This window comes from Terrapene carolina, unplaced genomic scaffold, assembly GCF_002925995.2.
Source record: "Terrapene carolina triunguis isolate 2854851 unplaced genomic scaffold, T_m_triunguis-2.0 Scaffold38, whole genome shotgun sequence".
NCBI lineage: Eukaryota > Metazoa > Chordata > Testudines > Emydidae > Terrapene > Terrapene triunguis.
In genome coordinates, this window is record NW_020664389.1 from 8,120,063 (window position 1) to 8,140,960 (window position 20,898).

Genomic DNA, 20,898 nt, shown 5'->3' on the forward strand with positions numbered 1-20,898 from the left:
TGTGTGTGTGTGTGTGTGTGTGTGTGTGTGTGTGTGTGTGTGTGTGTTCACTCTGGGGGGTTTGGAACATGTGCCCCTGGGGTGGAAGGGATTTCTCCTGCTCCATTCCTGCGCGCACCTTCTCTTGGCCAGAGCTGCCTGCAGAGCAGACTCCATCTGGGCCATGAGGGCGCTAAAGTTACATTCAATACCAAATTAAAGGAAAGATTGATAAGGAAATAAGCAAACAACAATACAGGTTCAAATGTGGAAAGGGCACGATCAACGCCATTATGAACTTGAAGCTCATATTGGAAAGATCAATTGAAATGGAGAAAACAGCATACTTGTGTTTCACTGACTTCCAAAAAGCACTTGACAGAATCTACCTCTACAAATTGCTCAATATATAAGATCTGTGTGTATTGATGGATAGAAACACTGAGTAATAAAACAATTACACTGGAATCAGAAGGTAATTATAACGGGAGATGAAAATGAAAATCTAATAGAGATCAAGAGAGAAAACTGAGACAAGATGATCAACTTTATTCAACATTTATAGCGACCGCTTAATTAAATTAATACAGGAAACAGAAGAAGGTATTAAGATGAGTGGAAAAATTGGTGAATAATTTCTTCTATTCAGATGATAGTGCTGATGTTTGATTCGGAAGATCTCATGATGTTAGTAGAGATTATATATGAATATGGCAAAGAATATGGTCTAAAGTGGAATGTGGATAAGAAAAAAAAAATATGGTGTTAGACAAGGATCCTGGGAAAACACATAAGAGTCCAGTGAATGAGACAGACATACAAGTAAGAAATTATTGCTACTTAGGAAGCATCTTTACAGAAGATCAGATACTGAAGTCACATCAGACTAGAAAGAGCAAAAGAGATATCTGGAAGAATAAACATCTGATGAGATTGGTGATTATTGGGATTTAGCAAATGCTATTAGAGATCTTATTAAAAGAATGATTCAATTTGCAGGGCACATTTTAAAAGGGTCAGTGGCACAACATGTTTACAGGCACTGGAAGGGAAAACTGGAAATGATCTTGGATGAATGGTGTGGTGTACTGGGTGGATCAAAAGGACCATTCATCCACAAGAGATCAGCAGAGGATCATACAGAATGGACTACCATGGTTGCAAACTTCCAATAATAGAGATGCCACATAAGATGATGGTGAAATATCTTACCATTTGGGAATCTAAAAAATGTCAAGATTACTACTTTAAATAAAAAAATCCAACGGATATTTGAAGTCACAATATCTGTATCCAGTTAAAATAATTTGAGGTGATAATAGTCACAGAAAGGAGAAAAAAGTTCTCCGGTCTCCTAAGCTTTTAAATACAAAGTTTAGAAATAACATGCTTCTAAAGGCATTGCAGTTCAAAATGCATTCCCTTCCCAGCACTGAACATTAATTCTTTTCACACTTCTGAAAAAAAAATATGTGAAATTATTTATTCATGGAGGTTAAGTCCATTAATGGCTATTAGCCAGGATGGATAAGGAATGGTGTCCCTAGCCTCTGTTTGTCAGAGGGTGCAGGAGAGAGATCACTTGATCATTGCCTGTTAGGTTCGCTCCCTCTGGGTCACCTGGCATTGGCCACTGTCGGCATAGAGAATGCTGGGCTGGATGGACCCTTGGTCTGACCCCGTATGGCCATTCTTATGTTATGCTCTTAAATGCTTCAGTAGTTTAACAGTGCTCAAATAATCAAACCAAAATGATCTTTCTGTATTTTTTATAACATAGCCTATCACATTCAATATTAATTATGGTTCTATTAAAGTTACTGCATAGAAAATCCATTTTCTTTCCTTTTTCTGGGGTTAAGTATTATATAAAGAAACAGCTTACCTTGAACTGTTAGAGTTGCTGATGCTTCAGCTTTTCCAACCATATTTTCGGCAACACAAGTATAAGACCCCATGTCTCCTGCCATAACTTTCCGGATTTTCAAGGTGTGATCATCACGGATTTCATATCTTAAATACATATAACAGCAAATAAGTGTGACTGTATAAATACAAATAATATTGCCAGTTTCCTTAGTGTATAAAGCGTAAGCATAAGAAGTTTTTGCCTTCAAATTCATATGTTTCTCTGAGATATGAACATATTTAAGCAATACATGAAACATGCATATTGCCTTCAAACTATGGAAAAATATTTCAAAACAACACACTTGAGAGCTTAATCTGATCTCACTTACAATGTGAAAATCAAGACCATCTCTAATAAAGTAATCGTAGTTGATTGGTAAATCTGGTGTAAGTGACATTAGACTTTGGCCTTAAGACTTTTAATTACAATGCATTTAGTAAATATGTTTAATGATATTTCTGGAAAAAAAATCATTCTTATATTTTTCTTCATTTGCATGTAGGAAGATGTAAAAATCAGGAGCTATAAGGGTTTAAAAGATTAAAAAACCAGCATTGTTCTTATGAACATAACCAAAGACCATCTTAAAGTCAAGCTAAAACATAACTCATTCAATCATTTTATAAGGCAATAACATAGCCTTATAATATTCCCTCCAATTTCATCACCTTTTACTCATCTTTGCATAATGTAGCCAGTATGTTTCTCTTCCTAGAAAGCAGTTATTTTACCCTATATGCAGTGGTTTAACAGGGAACAGGATTTGGATGTAGAAGATGAAGGGACCCAAATGTTACAGTGTGTTCTCTTTGGGGAAAAAAAACCCATCAATACTTTTAAAACCGATTATTAGTAATTTAAGCAAAATGAGGGGAAAAAAACTTCATAAAATGTGTTTCCTTTTTACAAGACTATTTTACTTTCCACTCTGTTAGGCCAATGACAGAAGAAATGTGAATTGGAGACTTGATAACAAAAAAAGTAGGTCTCCTAAGAGCAGCACTATACATTAGCAGGCTGCATCTTGCATCACTTGCAATTCCATTATCCACTTCTTGATGCTGTAGCCTAATTATATTATCTATTAGACATTTTACAGTAGGTACTTAGAGTACAGAATTCATTCATGCCATACATTGTAGTTTGAACTTGAAACTTTGGGTGTTTTTGTAGTAGATTGTAAAGATTTTAGTTCAAGCTGTTTCTAAGGTTTCAACGGAAGTGAATTATATCTTTAAGCAGAGGACCATGGGATTCAGAAATAGAAGAAGTCCTATTGGATCGCCAATCCCATCCATACAAGCACAGGAGTTATCCACTGTTAAATATCAAATTGATACCGGCACTTGATCTTATCCAAAAGGTAACTTAACATACTGCACCTTGCTTTTGGTAATTCCCCATCATCTTTTCGCCATCTTACTGTAGGTACAGGGTCGCCCCGAGCCTCACATTTAAACTCTGCACTATCTTCCACAGTTACGGCCAAATTACTGGGTCTCTTCACAAAAGATGGTCTTTCTAAAGGAAAGGAAACAAACACTGGATTACAACTAAAGGCACAGCACTGCAAGACTTGCAGTGCCTCAGGGTGGCTGATGTGGGGATTCCAGAGTTACTTGTGTGCAGCCAGGTCAATTTTGCTGTAAGAATAACAAAAATCATGTACACAATGTAACTATGCAAATTACATCAGACCTGACTCTGGGCTTGTCTACACTACTGCTTAACTCGATGTATGTTATGTCGCTCAGGGGGATTAAAAAGCCACCTCCCCCCCCCCCGAGGGATGCAAGTTACATCGACTTAAAGCAGTGTCCGCACCCACACTTTGTCGGCAGGAGACACTCTCCCACCGACTTAGCTTACGCCTCTCATTGAGGTGGAGTAATTATGTCAACAGGAGAGGTCTCTCCCATCGGTATAGTGCGTCTTCACCAGACGCAGGACAGCGGCGAAGCTGCATGAGTGCTGCTGCACGGATGTAGCACAGTAGTGTAGACTAGACCTAAGTGGCCTCAGTTTCTCTCCAGCAACAGAAACAGATCTGCTGCAAGGCACCAAAGCTGACAACAGGCATCATTATTTTATTGTACCTTTGACAGAAGGCACTCATTAAGTATTGCCTCTGTAGAGACCCTGATGCGATGGTGAAGTACTGAAGATATTCTGAGGCTAGTTAAAGCCACCACAGAATCTTCAGTATGACTGCACCTTGTCATCAGTAACAGTTTGTGTTTGATAGAATCATTTCAAGTGTTAGAGCAAAGAGAAAAGTGATCATTTTCTTTCTCACGAGCACAAAGAAAAAGAAAATTACTTCTCTATAATTCTTGTTCACAGATGTCGCTGTTATCAAGGGTCCATGCTCATAACGCGTATCAGGCAGGAACATCTATAGGTTTTGAATTTTTGGACAGCTAACCTCAACACACATGAAGTGGAAGAGGACATCCCGCTGAGCTCTAAATGTAAGTTGCTGAAAAGGTTTTATTTATATATTTGAAACATGCACTTTCCACTCTGTGGATAAGGTGGGTAGATGAGTGTGAACTTATAACAACATACCCATTACAGATAAATATATTTTCTCCATAAGGTACAGTAAAAATTATAACAGAACCTCACTTCTGGAGTCTAAAAGTTGTCAGGATTGCCTCTACAAGAGCCCAAACAATAGGCAGAGGATGTTATAAAGGAGATACTATCACAAACAGGTATAATGCAGCTAACTGGCATAAAAAGAGTGTTGGTGCAACAGAAGCAAAACAGGTTTACCTGCACATTTATTTAGATAGTAATAAAAATCTCCAAAGCCCTCAAGGCATGTAGGTGCAAAAAGGTGGCAGGGAAGACTGTTGGGCAATCCGCAGCCAGTACATGAAATTCTGGAAATGGCAAGCCTAGATTTATTGAAGGAGAAGAGTCTAGATAATGATGTTTGGCAAAATTATGCAAAAGAAAAATGATTCTAACTTAGAAAACCCTATAACAATGAAATGCTGGACTGCTAGGCAATACCAGTGAATATAGCAGTCATGCAGTTCTTTAGATCCATATTCTATAGGAAGGTTAAGAATGAAAATGCTGTATTAATAGTTTCTGCCTGCTTCAAATAAGTATTAGGGCGTTTTCATAATAGACTCTCAGTAAAAATATCTTCAGAATGTATAAGAAGGAAAGGAGAAGTTTGGCTGGATAAATGTCAAAAATGTCATCTCTCCAGTTGAGAATACTTATCTATTTCAGTTTTCATATATATATGAACTGAACCTGTTCTCTCAAGAACTAGGCTAGTGCCATAGCCACTACATCATTCTTCCTCTCCAGAAGGGAATCTTTTTTTCCCCCAGGACAAAAATCAGAGATAAATTTTGAATTAAAGAGAAACAGAAAACAAAATGAAAACCCGTGAAGATTCCTCCTTCCTTTAAGTCTTCAGAAAGGGGAATCAAACTAATACTTTCCAATAAGGCAACCATAACTCATCAATACTACCATTCCTGGGATAATGGTAAAAAGATACTGGTGTGGGTAATTAACCAATGCAGCTGTATGGGCACTTAATATATAATAAGAATAAGAATAAGAACCATATTCATGCAAACAAAGTTTATTGAAAATTTCCAGACTTCAGAAAGTTTGGAAGTCCTAACAGTTGACTTGACTTAAATTTACCTCTAAACCAAGTGCTTCAAAGGCACCTGAAATAGAAAACATCACAGCAATATACAAGAAAATATCCTGAGTTTCCAAAAAAAAATTGCCACACTGTCTTGACGACTGCTGAGAGGATGCCAACGTAGTTTGAGATGCTAAATACTGTCAACATATTAAGGAATCCCCGCCACTCATAAACACTGAACAGAATTTCAAGATGTCCAGCACCTGAACTCTAAATTGGACTGAAAACAAATCAAAGCACTGAACACTGAGCGGGCAGTGCCTCAAACAGAATAAAATACCACTGCTAGAGATAGGGCCATCACTGAGGAACTTGAACTGAATCCAGCTATTTTCGAAGTTCGATGTTGCTGTGAAGTTTCCAAGCTCATGGGTGTAAACCCTGCACTCAAAGTGTTTGTTCCCAATATAAACAGGGTTAAGCTGTTTCCAAGCCTTATACTGCTTTGAAGCAACACTTCACACTGAGAGTCCAGAATCAGGACCGCACCGAAGATCGTGAGGCAGCCATGAAATGCCAAAGATATTCTCAGGCTGCACTGCAGACATTATAGGGTCTTGTCTACAAAGGCAAAAAAGGTGTGCTTTTTCAATCAAGGTAGCTTGAGTTAGCTTAATCTGACTGAAAATCCCCTTTAATGATGATTAGACGTGGTGTAATGTTTCTAGGATCATTTGAGCTAGTTGTATGGTAGCAAATTTATGCCACTCAGCAAGTATCAAAGTGGTAGCCCGCCTCCTGTTTTACTAGGTCAATATATATGTATGCATAAAACAGATCTATCCATATTTTAAGATTTCATTACTTAAATGATTCAGTTAAATTTCTGAGATTATATTAATTTCCTCATGGAAGGGGAAAATGATACATATGCTTGTTATTGAAGTTAATTCTTGTTTTGATATTATTTATAAATACTCTTATGGTCAGTGAAAACTGGAATTATCTGTAGTGTGAAAACCAAGTCAGATCTGACTGCATATGTGAAAAAAAAAATCTACATTTTCTGTTCACAAATCAGCATAGTTCGCTGACTTGTGTTCATTATTTCCTCTTTTCCCTCGATTTTCATCTTGTTCTGGAGTAACAAACCTCTTTATTTCAACAATATTCCACTATGTGCTGAAGAACCGATATTGATGCTAAATTATTTTCTGGAATATGCCATCAGGCAGATATCCATGACTGTCACAAGAACACGCCCAATATGAACATAGCAAAGGAGGTGGATGATTAAAAAACAACAACCTTGCTTTAAAACTGCTTCTCCCCATACCAAAAATGAAGCTGTATTAAATACTGGCATTTTCACTAATAAAGTGTCACACAATGGAGTCTCTCTTACCTAAAACGGTGAGCTCCGCCACTTCACTCTCTCGTTCTCCCACCATATTTGTTCCAACACAGACATACTTGCCAGCATCATTCTTTCTCGTGTAGGTAATCATGAGCTTTCCTCCTCTGATCTAGGACAAATCAAGAATAATAAAAATTACTTTTAAAATAATCAATTAGATAATGTCTGTAAAGTGCTTTAAAGATGTACCGTGCTATGTAGATGCTAAATATGATTATGAAACTCTAATTGATGAATGTAGACTCTTGCTTGGTGCATCTCATTTACTGCACATTGACATTTCACAAATAGAAAGCATAAAATACAGAATACTGAGCAAATTTTATTTGGACTTCCATCTAAAATGAAAAAGTTTTAGTCTCCAAAGCCTTTTAGTTATGGATAACAAACAACCATATGAAATCATGCTTTACGAATTTGGTTTTGGGTGGAGAAATGAGGCTAATTAACAACCTTCACATCAAAAGCATTTTGTTCACCTTATTAGCTTTATACCTTTTTATTACTGTATTTTAAAACCTCTTCACTTTTGTGGATCCAGAAGATACTCCACTTCTATTTGTCTACTGCCCAGTAGTGGCTGTTCCTTGCTTCTGTTTAATGCTTGATAACCACAGGTTCTACAATTTCCTTTCTACTGTTAGTATATCAGAATCAGACACATCTAAGATGGTCTTTGCATACAAATTATTTTAATGTCTTTCTGCTTGGTGACGAAAATATATTTAATTCCCGCATTAGGGACAAATTTGTCTTTCAGCGCTGAGTTGTGGTCTTCTTGTTTATAGACTATGAAAGTTTCTCACCTGCATCACAACTTTACATTTAATTAGATTCCACTAACCATAGAGCGGTTAAGTACCTCACCAAAAAAAAAAAAAAAAGAAAAAGGCTATTTAAAAACTGCTTGTCAATTTAAAAAAATAAATCTGACTTCTGTTCTCATCAGGGCCGGCTCTAGGCACCAGCAAAACAAGCTGGTGCTTGGGGCCGCACATTTTTAGGGGCGGCATGGCCGGCGCCAGAATGCCGCCCCTAAACATGTGCCCCGGCTGCCCTAGCTCACCTCCGCTGCTGCTGGCGCGCGAAACAGCTGTTTCGCGCGCCGCGGCCGCTCGGGGTCTCTCCCTCCCTCCCAGGCTCTCAAACCTGGGAGGGAGGGGGAGATCCCAAGCGGCCGCGGTGCGCAGAACAGCCGTTTTGCGCACCGCTGCTCTCCCTCCTAGGCTTGAGAGCCTGGGGGGAGGAGGCAGGGCTGCGGATTTGGGGAAGGGGCGGAGTTGAGGCGGGGCCGGGAGGGGGGTAATTAAAAAACGGGGGGGGGGGGCGGCCAAAATTGTTTTTGCTTTGGGCGGCATAAATCCTAGAGCCGGCCCTGGTTCTCATGCACCACCAGGAGTGTGGGTCTGCTTGCTTATACCCGCCATTACTGGTACTGGCAGAGTAAATAAATGATGCCTTCTCCCTAAGATAGATCCTGACAGAAATACCATACCTCACAACTTGTGTAGCAGTAAGATATATTTATACCAAGATTTTGTTTTAATGGAAGCCTAACATTTAGCTCCTAAATCCACATTTATACAAATAAATAAGGGTCTGACATTCAAAAGTGCGGAGCACTCAGGTAGAGGTGTACAGAGCCTGTATTTGGCAATATTCGGAGTTAGTTAGCTAACTTCCTGCTCTTATTTCCCTAGTTCATTTCTTTGCAAGTTAATGGAGTTGAATCAGTATAAGCAAAGAATTCCCCCTTGATGTTTCATAGTGAACACTGCTACATTTTACTTAAAAATAGATTATGAAATATAAGCCAAAAATCTGAATCTCTCTTCATTTAATAAAATCCTTGGTTAATTAAGTTTTTAAACTTAAACAAAACATGTTCACAACAGAACAGAATGCATACATTAATCTGAATAAATCTCCTGTTGCCTGCAATTCCACTTAAATATTCTTTAATATTTTTCTAAGTTGGAAAGTCTTAACTCAGATCACATATGATAATAATTTAAATTGAAATGTAGCGGAAAAACAAAAGGTGCCTATAAAGTTACATTAAAAGGCCTAATACAATCAGTGACTAGCCAGAGAATGTTCACAATGTGAAGTACTTTGCACAAGTTGCCTACAGCTAGAAATCTATCCCTGAGAACTTGACATCTTGAGCGGCATTGAACTCTTATTATCATTATAAGACATATACACACAATGATGACAGTCAGTTATGGAGATAGATGGACATGCACATATAATGTAGATAGTGTTGAATACAAATTTCATGCTTTTGCCGTTAGCGCACATCGTTTCGGAGAGAAAAAGCGATGTCCTTTATCTAGCAATCTAGCAATGATGAAATTTCAATTCGAATTTGAAGCATGTTGAATGGAGTATTAAAGGTGACCGGCAAATATTATTTTTAAGTAAGGTAAATGTGTTTTTATTTGCTGATAGCCTCAAACAGCAAGAGAAGGGTATGAAGTACACAACTAGACTGTCATATCCCCCATAGTCATACCATTTAAAGGACTGCAATAATAAATATTATCAAGGTGTTATATTATTCATTGTATGTGTGTATATTGGTATAAATATGTCTAGAATACATACACACATCTCTCTCTCTGCATATCTATATTAATGTTGACTATATCGTGGTGTGAAATAAAAGTTCATTGGCTTACCTGAGGGTGGTTAAATTACTCTAATCTCAAACTTAGTAGATGAAAGGTGGGGTTTTTCACATGTGCCTCAGTGACTTAAGAGCACAAATTCCATTGACTCTGAATGACACTTGAGCTCTTGGTTTGACATTTATGAAAATCCCATCTTTATATCAACCTTTATAACACATCACCACACATTCTATATCAGTGTTTCTCAAAGCTGGTCCGCTCCTTGTTCAGGGAAAGCCCCTGGTGGTCCGGGCCAGTTTGTTTACCTGCCACGTCTGCCGATTCGGCAGATCGTGGCTCCCACTGGCCGCGGTTCGCCGCTCCAGGCCAATGGGGGCTGCGGGAAGGGTGCCCAGCACATCCCTCGGCCCACGCCGCTTCCTGCAGCCCCCATTAGCCTGGAGCGGCGAACCGTGGGCCGTGGGAGCCGCGATCGGCCGAACCTGCAGACGCGGCAGGTAAACAAACTGGCCCGGCCCGCCAGGGACTTTCCCTGAACAAGCAGCGGCCCGACTTTGAGAACCACTGATCTATATGAACCATAATTTACAGAAAAAAAAAAAACACACTATTCTAGGAACATTTTAGAGAGCTTTAAAAAAATGTTATTGGAACGATCTCGTTTCCATCTGTAAAGTCAGGTGTCTTTCATACCATGAATCTAATTGTACAAAGTTCCGATGGAGGTAAACATTAAAACAAATACGTAAAACAACTCAAAATTACCTAAAGTCATTTGTCTATATTTTGGGTCCTTCCCAGTTAGACCTGAGTGCTGGGTCAAACAGTAAGGAGTGATATATGTATGAAGATCCTCTTTCTAACCCTCAAGGACCTTCAGACATCAGATTTAAAGCTCTGACATTTTTATGATTAGAAAAGCTGGTAACAGTCTCAAGGCTCATTTTTGTACCTCCTGGGCCTCAGGCAGGATGGTAGTTTGTTTTTAAAAGATGACAGAAGCTGCAGAGGGGTCAGGAATGTTAAAGTAAGTTCCTGGGTTGCTGGCTCAGTGGATAGGTGATACAATCATAGGAATATGAAAAATTGCACAGGTTTATGATATGTTTATCACATAGATATCATCTCCCCATAAATATGGTGTGTGTGTATAATACACACATGCATGCACAGAGTACTGTATGTATCCTGAATGAATTATTCACTGTTGACTGATTGAAAATGTACTTCCTTTGTTGACTGACTACATACGTTTCCCATTACTTTTTAGCAATTAGCCAACTCCCAATTGAATGGGACAGATTACATCATCCTTTGTTTTAACATAAAATAGCTTTGCCTTAGGAAAGCTGTAGCTACAGCAGATTTGTGTCCTATATTCATTATCCCCCGCCGCCCCTTTTCCCTCAAGCATGAGCAATGGCAGAGAGGAGACACTGAAGTAGGTGGACAAATGATTTGATGTAATAATAGGTATATGTCTGAAAAACATGGATGGGTCTGTCTGTGCGGATAGGGGGGATAATTTACATACTGAGATTTTCCAACACATTTCTTCTTTTACTGTTGAATTGTAAGCTACAATACAATAAGGTGGGCAGCGAAGAGACAAATCTCTTCTTTGTGAGCAGTAACTTTTAAATTACTCAAACTAAAGTTACTCAGAGTAACTAGTAACTAGTTACCAGTGGTTTTGCTAAGAATATTTTAGCTCTCTTTCTCTCATATTGTGTGTGTGTGCATATCTATATATCAATATCTATCATCTGAAGTTTAGAGTACCTAATGATTGTTCTGTGGGTTAAAAAACTAACAGTGTAACATAATACCCCAAACGACAGGACAAGGGCATTTTTGTACAGTAGGGGATCCATTTTCAACCTAAGGAGTAGTAGTTTTCCTTACAAACAAGAAGTACTAGTCTCTGTTTTCAAAATATTTTATACTACCACTTCCCAGTGAGACCCAGTGTTTTGCTTCTAACCTTGGAAAGATCCAAATTAATAGACTTTAAAAGTCACTATATTTTATACTTATGGAAAATCTAATTCAAATCTTTTTTTAGAGATTTTACGGCTCTCTCTAAGCCTTGTACAGTTGAACTCCTGGTAACAAAAGACACCTGGCTTTACAAGTGGAGGATACAAAATAGACCCATTAAAAGTGTTTACAGCTCTGGAACTGCTGGGAACTGTCAATGAAGAGATGTGGATGCACAGCAGATCACAGGTGGTCCCTAGTGCTTTATAGCAGTGGGTTCTAGAATATTTATAAACACAGTTTTTCTATAACATATGTTGTGTATAAAGAATACATGATATGATTGCATGTTTAACTGACAAGTCACTTTGCCATTCATGAGTATTTCAGCCATCCCAATTTCATTTTATTTATTTCATTAAACAACAAAAGATGTCCATACAAAAAGTTGTAGATGTCCTAAGAGTTAAACTTAGAATAATAAATTATAACCACTCAGCAGCAAAAAAAATATACAATAATAAATCAATTCATTCAACCAATAAACCAAAACCACAAGACGTTACTCAAAGTTACACAATATCATATATTCACTATACACGCACACACACACAAATGCTCTCTCTCTTTCTCTCTCTATAAATAAAATAATTGCGTGATAAAAAAAATAATCGTGATTAATCGTACTGTTAAACAGTAATAAATGCCATTTTATTTAAATATCTTTGAATGTTTTCTATGTTTTCATATATTGATTTCAACTACAACACAAAATACAAAGTGTACAGTGCTCACTTTATATTTATTTTTGATTACAAATATTTGCACTGTAAAAAAGAAAAGAAAATAGTATTTTTCAATTCACCTAATACAAGTACTGTATTGCAATCTCTATCATGAAAGTTGACCTTACAAATATATAATTAGATACAAAAAATAACTTAATTCAAAAATAAAACAATGTAAAACTTTAGAGCCGACAAGTCCACTCAGTTCTACTGCAGCAAATCGCCACCCTGCACTTAAGCCGGGGCGGGGGGAGGGAAGGGTAAGGGGATTGTCTGGCATTAGAGTGTTGCTCTTTTAAGACTTCTAAAAGCATACTCCACACCTTGTCCCTCTCAGATTTTGGAAGGCACTTCAGATTCTTAAACGTTGGGTTGAGTGCTGTAGCTATTTTTAGAAATCTCACATTGGTAACTTCTTTGCATTTTGTCAAATCTGTCGTGAAAGTGTTCATAACCCAAACATGTGCTGGGTCGTCATCCGAGACTGCTATAACATGAAATATATGGCAGAATGCAGGTAAAACAGAACAGGAGACATACAATTCTCCCCCAAGGAGTTCAGTCACAAATTTAATTAACACATATTTTTAACGAGCATCATCAGTATGGAAGCATGTCCTCTGGAATGGTGGCTGAAGCATGAAGGGGCACATGAATGTTTAGCATATCTGGCACGTAAATACCTTGCAACGCTGGCTACAAAAGTGCCATGTGAACGCCTGTTCTCACTTTCAGGTGATATTTGTAAATAAGAAGCAGGCAGCACTATTTCCCATAAATGTAAACAAACTTGTTTGTCTTAGCGATTGGCTGAACAAGAAGTAGGGCTGAGTAGTTTTGAAGGCTCTAAAGTTGTACATTGTTTTGTTTTTGAGTGCAGTTATGTAACAAAAAATGTATATTTGTACGTTACACTTTCACGATAAAGAGATCGCACTACAGTACTTGTATGAGGTGAACTGAAAAATACTATTTATTTCGTTTATCATTTTTACAGTGCAAATATTTGTAATAAAAATAATAATATAAAGTGAGCACTGTACACTTCATATTCTGTGTTGTAATAGAAACCAGTATATTTGAAAATGTAGAAAAACATCCACAATTTTTTAATAAATTTCAATTGGTATTCTATTGTTTAACAGTGTGATTAATCACGATTATTTTTTTTGAGTTAATCGTGAGTTAACTGCTATTAATCGAGAGCCCTTATATATATGTGTGTGTGTGTGCGCGCGCGCGTGCGCAAAGAACAAAAAAGTCTACAAAGGGTGTGAATGGAGGAAGAAAAGAAACCCAGAGAGAAATGTTTGAGAAATCCAGCAACAAAGACCACCAGCATATTTAAAGTGTTGATTTACAACTCGTAATCCTCATTCTATTTAATACATAAAACCTACAATGCATTAAAAAAAATGCTAAGGGGTTGCTTAAATCCCTAAGGAAATGAAACTCAGATTGACAGATGAAATTCTGTCCTCATTTCACACAACATTGATGGCAGTAGGTATGGCAGATTGTAATGTTGAGTGTGTTTCAGTATTGTCACTTGCGGCACACAACATATGCATATTGTCAGACATTGCCCCTGCTTTGAAGAATTTACAACCTAATTTTGGAAAGAAAGACATAAATGGTTAAAGCATGAAGGTGAGAACCCACAGAGTTGTAGGAGATCAGTGTCAGAAGAAAGGCTAAAGAAGTGGGCTTTAAAAAAGAGATTTGGAGAAAGACAGGGAAAACATATGCATAATTTAGCAAGCAACATGACTTTAAAAAGCTGCACACATTTTTTGTTTTAGGTTTTGTGAGTCAGAGTGTAGCACTGACCATTCCCAAATTAATATCCTTATAACAACGAACAAGAAAGATTTTGTTTAAGTCTCTAGGTAAGTCCTTCCCCCATGCATGGCAAAAATATGCTCCTCTCCCAAAAATGTTACACACAAACTGAAAGAAAGCTTAAAAGAAAACACTGTTGGACTGAGATCTTTCTTATACCATGTTTTTGCTCAGAGCAAAATCTAAGAGTTGAATTGTAAACCGCCTCTCTCCACCACACAAGTCAACAAACAAACCCCTGTGATGGTGGTGGGTTGGGGATGTGGAGCTGATAATAAGTACAATGGTTTATCTATAGCAGAACTGCTCTACTGAAAATAGTCTTGAGGGTGGAGATATTGAAAAAACATTCAGCTCCTACATAGCTCTTTTGGCATCCATCCCAGCCTGTGCAAAAAATGTGAGCTTCAGAGTTAGGCTCGGTTCTGCTCTTCAAAATGTCTTACTATCTCTTACAGCCAACCTCATTAAAAGTCTAATCCTGCAAGAAGATGAATATCTACAAAGTGTTAAATGCTGTCAGCTGTCCCTGGAGCTGTTTGGTAACTTTAATTGTGTTTTGAAGGTGCTCAGTCAGCACTTGGCATTATCAGGCACCAAACATCAGAATTGCCTCAACACTTGATAGTTCCTCCTGATTAACACAGAAATTGGGAGCAGCCCAGAGACACAGTGTGTCATAAATAATCTTGATGAAAGAAAATCCAAAGCTCAGTGTATTTCTCTTTTAGAAGCTTAAAATATTAAAGAATCAAAAGTTACTTAAACTTTGTTTTACATTTGGTTCTTCTTAATTACAAAGGCAGCCTGGACTGATGACAAAGCCCATACTAGTCCACCCCCAACCAAAACTCATTTAGAAACAGAGAAGTGTTGCTTTATGAAAATACTTGAACTAGACAAATAATTGTGTGAAACATTTTTCATGCTACTATTCAAACCTCAGTGGACAGTACGTACACAAAATATTTACTATGCAGTATTTCCTCTGTTATAATCCATGAACAAATATCCTTGCATAACAAAACCATGTTGTTTCTCCTCCACTGAATAGGAGTCCTCTCTAGACCTTTAGAGAAGGTGTAGGGAATCCTTTTCCGAAGATCTTAGTCTGCTTTTTGTTATGTAGTTTAATGAGCAACAAAGAATACATGTGAATGCTGAAGCACACTCAGGCTATATCTACATTACAAAGTTAAGTCAACTTCAGTTACGTCGACATACAGCCACCACTGTAATTAAACTGCTGTTGCATGTCCACACTACACTCCTTGTGTCGGTGGAGCACATCCACAGTAGCAGCTCTTGCACTTGACACAGAGAGAAGTGCACCATGTGTAGCTATCACAGGCACTGACTCCACAGGTGCTCCGGGACTGGAGCATCCACGGGAAAAAATAGTGGGTGCTCCAGCAGACCCAGGAGAGCCAGACAGGAGCACATTTTCTGCGTGGAGCTGGCATGCTGATGTGGCAGTAGCTATGTGAGCTCTCCACTCAGAACAATTTCAAAACTTTCTGGGGCTTTAAAAGGGAAGGAGTGCATACCTGTGTACCTGACTGCAGGGCAGTGGAGTTCAAACCAGTGACCAGAGTGGTCACAGTGGGCCTCCTGGAGGCTACTTAGGGCAACATAAGCAATGTGGTGGCTACACTGACACTGCGTCACTCTATGTCACCCTAAGTGCTATGCCTCTCATTGAGGTGGTCTTATTATGTTGGTATAACAGTTAAAACGGCAGGAGGAGCATTGCAGTGTGTATACCTCCATAGTTAGGTCAATGTAAGCTGAATTATGTCAACTTAACTTTGTAGTGTACGGAAGCCCTCAGTCTTTTGTGACCTACTGTTGAAAATCTGCATATCTAAATAGTGTTTCCTCAATCTCTGAACATACCGTAACTGCATTAGCACTACTTTGTGTATGCACTGAAATTAGGGCTGTAAATTCAGCCCATTGGATGAATATATCCTGGATGCATTTTGTTATGTATGTATCTTTCACTGTAATCAGTGACTGAAATCAGAAATAAAAGTGAACTTGAACTGAACTCCGTGTCTGGTATGTCTGCAGTTCTCTACCCTTAAGCAAGTCAGATGGTTTGAAGTATCTGTTACACAGGAATTTTTTCAAAGCATCTCCACTGAAGTGCTGTTCACACACCTCTAAGGTTAAAATACTAAACCAACTGGGCCTAATTAGCTCTTTCAGCCATACACAGAATCTCTTCTGGTTTTAATTACATAAACCTAATCAGACAAAAAAGCTTCCACAAGCCACACATCTTAAGACACAGAAGATTTCTAATGCCAAACCATGAAAGAGACTATGTCCTTCTGATTTTTTCCCTAAATATCTAATTATCTTTTGTTTGTTATTTAGTGCAATTCAATTTGGTACAACATATTTCATACCTAAGGCTTCCCAAAACATGCTACACTGATGAGTAATGGAGTGAAAGAGTGGGAAACAGTAACAGCCTTGTGTAGTCAACAGCATACTCCTGCCCTCCACTTCTCTGAGACAGAAAGAACTAGAGAGAAAGAGACAGACTTTTTTTGTACATTAGCATTGTGGACCTGATTCTTCACTGCATTACATAATGAGTGTTACACTGGTATTTTTCCACTGAAGTTACAGTGATGTAAAAATGACATGTATAGTGCAATGAAGAATCAGGTCCCGTGTGTATAAAGAAATGGAATGCTGGCTACAATACACGGGTTTTCTGCCACGGTTTTGAGAACTGAAAATGGATTTCTGATTCCACCTTCAAAGGCATTGAGTATGGAGAGAAGACACTTCACTTAAACTTATCTCCTAAAGAATGACACTTCTAAAAGTGCAGTACCTCTTTTATACTGTAGTGTCAGCACATGTTATTAATCCAGGTCCTGATGTGAGAACTGAACACAGGATCTTCTTAACAAAACTGGTCCAAAAATAGAAATGTTGTTTACAATTTTTATTTTATTTATTTTAAATTTGAGTAAAATTTGTCCATTCTTTCACTGATTATTTTTTTAATGTCCAACCAGCTCTACTTCTGAATCAGAAGCACCAGTATTACCAACTCAGCAATACGCACACTTCTATATTTTATAAAACATAACTGAACAAATAAAACATTCATCCAAAAAATTGCTGCTTCTCAGACTTTTGACTAAGATTAAGTATAATGCAAATTTAGACCCCAATTCAAGAAAACTCTTAAGCATGTGATTAAATGCTGCTGACTTGCATGACACTGTACAATGCTATGCTGATGACTTGCTAAGCACTATATAAACACATACAAGAGACAAGACATACAAGAGTCCCTGCCTCAAAGGGCTTACAGTCTAAGCAGACAAGACATGGGAAGGGAAACATGGCACAGAAAGGTGAAATGACTCGCCCAAGGTCACCCAGCAGGCCAGTGGCAGAGATGGGAATAGAACCTAGGTCTCCTGATTCCTACTCAGGGCCCTATCCACTGGATCACACCTCCTCTCAGTCCAACTTTCAAAATATACTTAAATTTATAGACATTTGGACTTAAATATTCAAAAGTGGCGACTGGTTTTAGCTGTCTCTGGCTTGGTCTACACCTAAATCCATCACTTGAGAAATATGGGCCCACACTCTTACTAATAACACATACTTTACACAACAAGGATACAATAAGTCTGCTCCTCACGTGTGAGCCTTTACCTTCAGAGTAGCAAACTGCTTAAAGCACAATGTGTAAATGTCAGTGATTACATTATGAATAGTGGAAGAGATTGAAGACATTAAAGTAGTAGTTAATGCTCTCCCTCCTTGTCTTATCTGTAGTGGCTCTCTTGTCTGCTCTCAGTTGGTGGTTGACCAAGTTGCTGAAAGGCCTGTGAATGCGTACTGGGATAATTGCTTCCTCTGAGGCAGTTTCTTGCTGTTTCTCTCTGATGCCATGGTGTGTTTAAACTCTTGGCTCAATTCTTGTTGTTAGAAGGGTATTGTAAACTGTACCTCAACAAAAAAAATGGCAGGGAGTAGGGAGAAACTGCTGAAAAAAGGAAATCTTAGCTGCTTTTATGAAGGTCCAATACTTAAGTTCAGCAATGTCCTGAAAAGTGTGAAGGGATGATGTCTGTTCTCTCTCATTTTGCAAAATCATTGTTTAAGGAAAATTATCACAGGCATTTCAAACTCAAAACTTCACAGGATTTTATTTGTTTGATTACATATGTTAGTAAAGTAATGTGATGGGTTGACATTTTTTGTTGAAAAATAGACTTTAAATACATAATTGCTAGCTATTCTAAACACTTTGTTCAATATTCAATTGTTATGCAAATAGACGTATGCCCTTACAGGCAGAACAAACAACTCTCTCTATTGAGAATCATCTCTCTAAAACACAAAGTATTAAAATCATGAATATTAATACAGTAAAGTTAATGTCAGGCTAGACATGGTCTATCATGGTAGAGTTTCCTTGACCTGCTACTGATCCCATAGAAGAGAATTGTATTTGGGGCTGGCAGATGTAAACAGAGTTCAATCTCAGCAGGGCTAAGACTAGTTAGTATTCAGAAAGGAGACTTTCAAATGATTAACAAGGCGCTGTGGGAAGTGGTGTTAATAGTTCTGGAGTTGGAACTCCAGTGCTTAACTAATGTCTTTGATGTCCTTGGGTCCTTCATGATGTATCCTTTTGCAATGCATGGCTATATAGGTACATAAGGGGCAACTTATTTCTTCACCTGATTTTTAACTGCAAAATAACAAGGATAGCTATTTTGCCCTATGGAAATTGAATTTTTAAGAAACCAATGAAAATTTCACATCATCTTCTTAAGCAACTTATTTAAGCTGTGAAATAAAAATGTTACATGTTCAAAAGGAATCCTCTTGACTTGATGTGAAATTGAATTTAATTACTCAGTGCATCATATGCCTTCTTCATTTAAATATATTTTGAGTTATTTTATCCATTTCCCTTCCTAATGATAAGATCAATAAAGTAATTAATATCATGCAGAGAAGATGCTTCAGAAAGCTATCTTAGCCTAATTGTATATGATCAAAGCAATAGAAACAAAGTGAGAACAGTACCTAAATGATAAAATACAAAATCCCTACTGTAAAGAAAACTACAGGCTGTAGCATAAACCAACAGCACTGATTATAATAAACTTTAAAGCTAATATTTTCACTTACACCACCATGAGGGAAAATAACCACCTCATTAGTGTGAGTAAAGAGAATCAGCCCTAATTTTTTGTTCCTTTTGTTGTGTTTGTGTCACAGCTTTAATATTTAAACAGTTGCATTTCCTTTATAAAAGGAATCTTTCGTGGCAGTTCTTATTTACAAAAGGACAATAAACCACCGTTCTACATGTTAAGCAAACTTCTTCCACAAACAATGGGTTCCATAAAATTAGCAAACAAAAACTGTGTTTAGTGACAGTTCAGGTTGAGGCACCCACCCAAAACTTTAAAATCATAGAAATAAGAAGGTAAGGTGAAAAATGTGTGCATTCCTTTCCACCTTTGTATTACCTACAATACTATCAACAACACACTAACACTCCATACATAAGGCTTTCACATCCAACAGATACTAAAAGGGAATAGGTACCCCAACTTCAAACCTGCACTGCAATGCAAAGCCTTCACAGGGACCTGATATGCCTTTATCAACAGGACATGTGACTATCACACATTCCATGCCTTTGGGAAGTTATTGTGCCTTAACACTTACCAGATCACTGTTAAAGTTTTGTTCTCGAGTACAAGTCTGATTAAGTTGGGGTACCTATTGCTTGGGGAATCAATCCCCAAGCTTGCACTGCTGACCTGCCAGCTTGTCTGTGCAACACTGCTGTTCTGCCCTCTCGGACACGAAAATGGCACGGTGACCCATGAAGAGACACATTTGTCACAAATGGGACCTGGAGAGTGGGTCAATAAGTTAAGACTATTAAGTATAAAGAAATATTTCATTTTAAAGGTTGACTCGTAATGCAAACAAGGGATGGAGCAACCTCCTTTTTAAAATTCACACACATTTTTATGTATCAATGTACAAACCAGGAATGAATTATATTTTTTCTAAGAACAATCAAAACATGTGTCTGAGAGAATAAGATGGTAATGGGATAAAGAGGATAAAGAGGATTTCATCTGCAGCTCAGTAGTTGAATCCAGCCCAAATCAGTAATGATCTAAAATGGACAGGTATCCAGATCAAAGAAACCAACATCACAGATTGTATTGATTTGTTAACCCTGTTGACAGCAGGGTCAAAGGTTCAACTGGTATCTCTAGAAGTGAACCTTCAAGGTAATAACTGAGTCACATTTGCAAGAGAGCGAGAGGAAGCTTGCCCTGCTGCCCATGATGTATTTGTTACAAGTACAGGGAACTTCAGTCTCTGGCCTTTTTCATGGACTCTAAATTCACACGCAATATATATTATATATATTAGGGCTGTTGATTAATCGCAGTTAATTCATGCGATTAACTCAAAAATTTTTACTGAAATGTATTAAATATTTTTGGATGTTTGTCTACATTTTCAAATATATTGATTTCTGTTACAACACAGAATACAAAGGGTACACTTTATACACCTCTACCTCGATATAACGCGACCCGATAGAACACGAATTCGGATATAACGCGGTAAAGCAGCGCACCGGGCGGGCGGGGCTGCGCACTCCGGCGGATCAAAGCAAGTTCGATATAACG

The 20,898-nt window shown here is 37.9% G+C and overlaps 1 protein-coding gene across 4 annotated transcripts in view; it reads right to left on the reverse strand.

The window, feature by feature from the left end:
• Positions 1-20,898, reverse strand: part of ROBO1 (roundabout guidance receptor 1) — a 1,048,580-nt gene that overhangs the window by 106,255 nt on the left and 921,427 nt on the right. For all 4 annotated transcript variants that reach the window (XM_026652616.2, XM_026652620.2, XM_026652612.2 and 1 more), the window contains 3 exons: positions 6,922-7,042; positions 3,274-3,412; positions 1,865-1,992 (listed from right to left, as the gene is read on the reverse strand). In XM_026652616.2, coding sequence (XP_026508401.1) covers positions 1,865-1,992; positions 3,274-3,412; positions 6,922-7,042 — 388 coding nt within the window. The remainder of the gene's footprint in view (positions 1-1,864; positions 1,993-3,273; positions 3,413-6,921; positions 7,043-20,898) is intronic.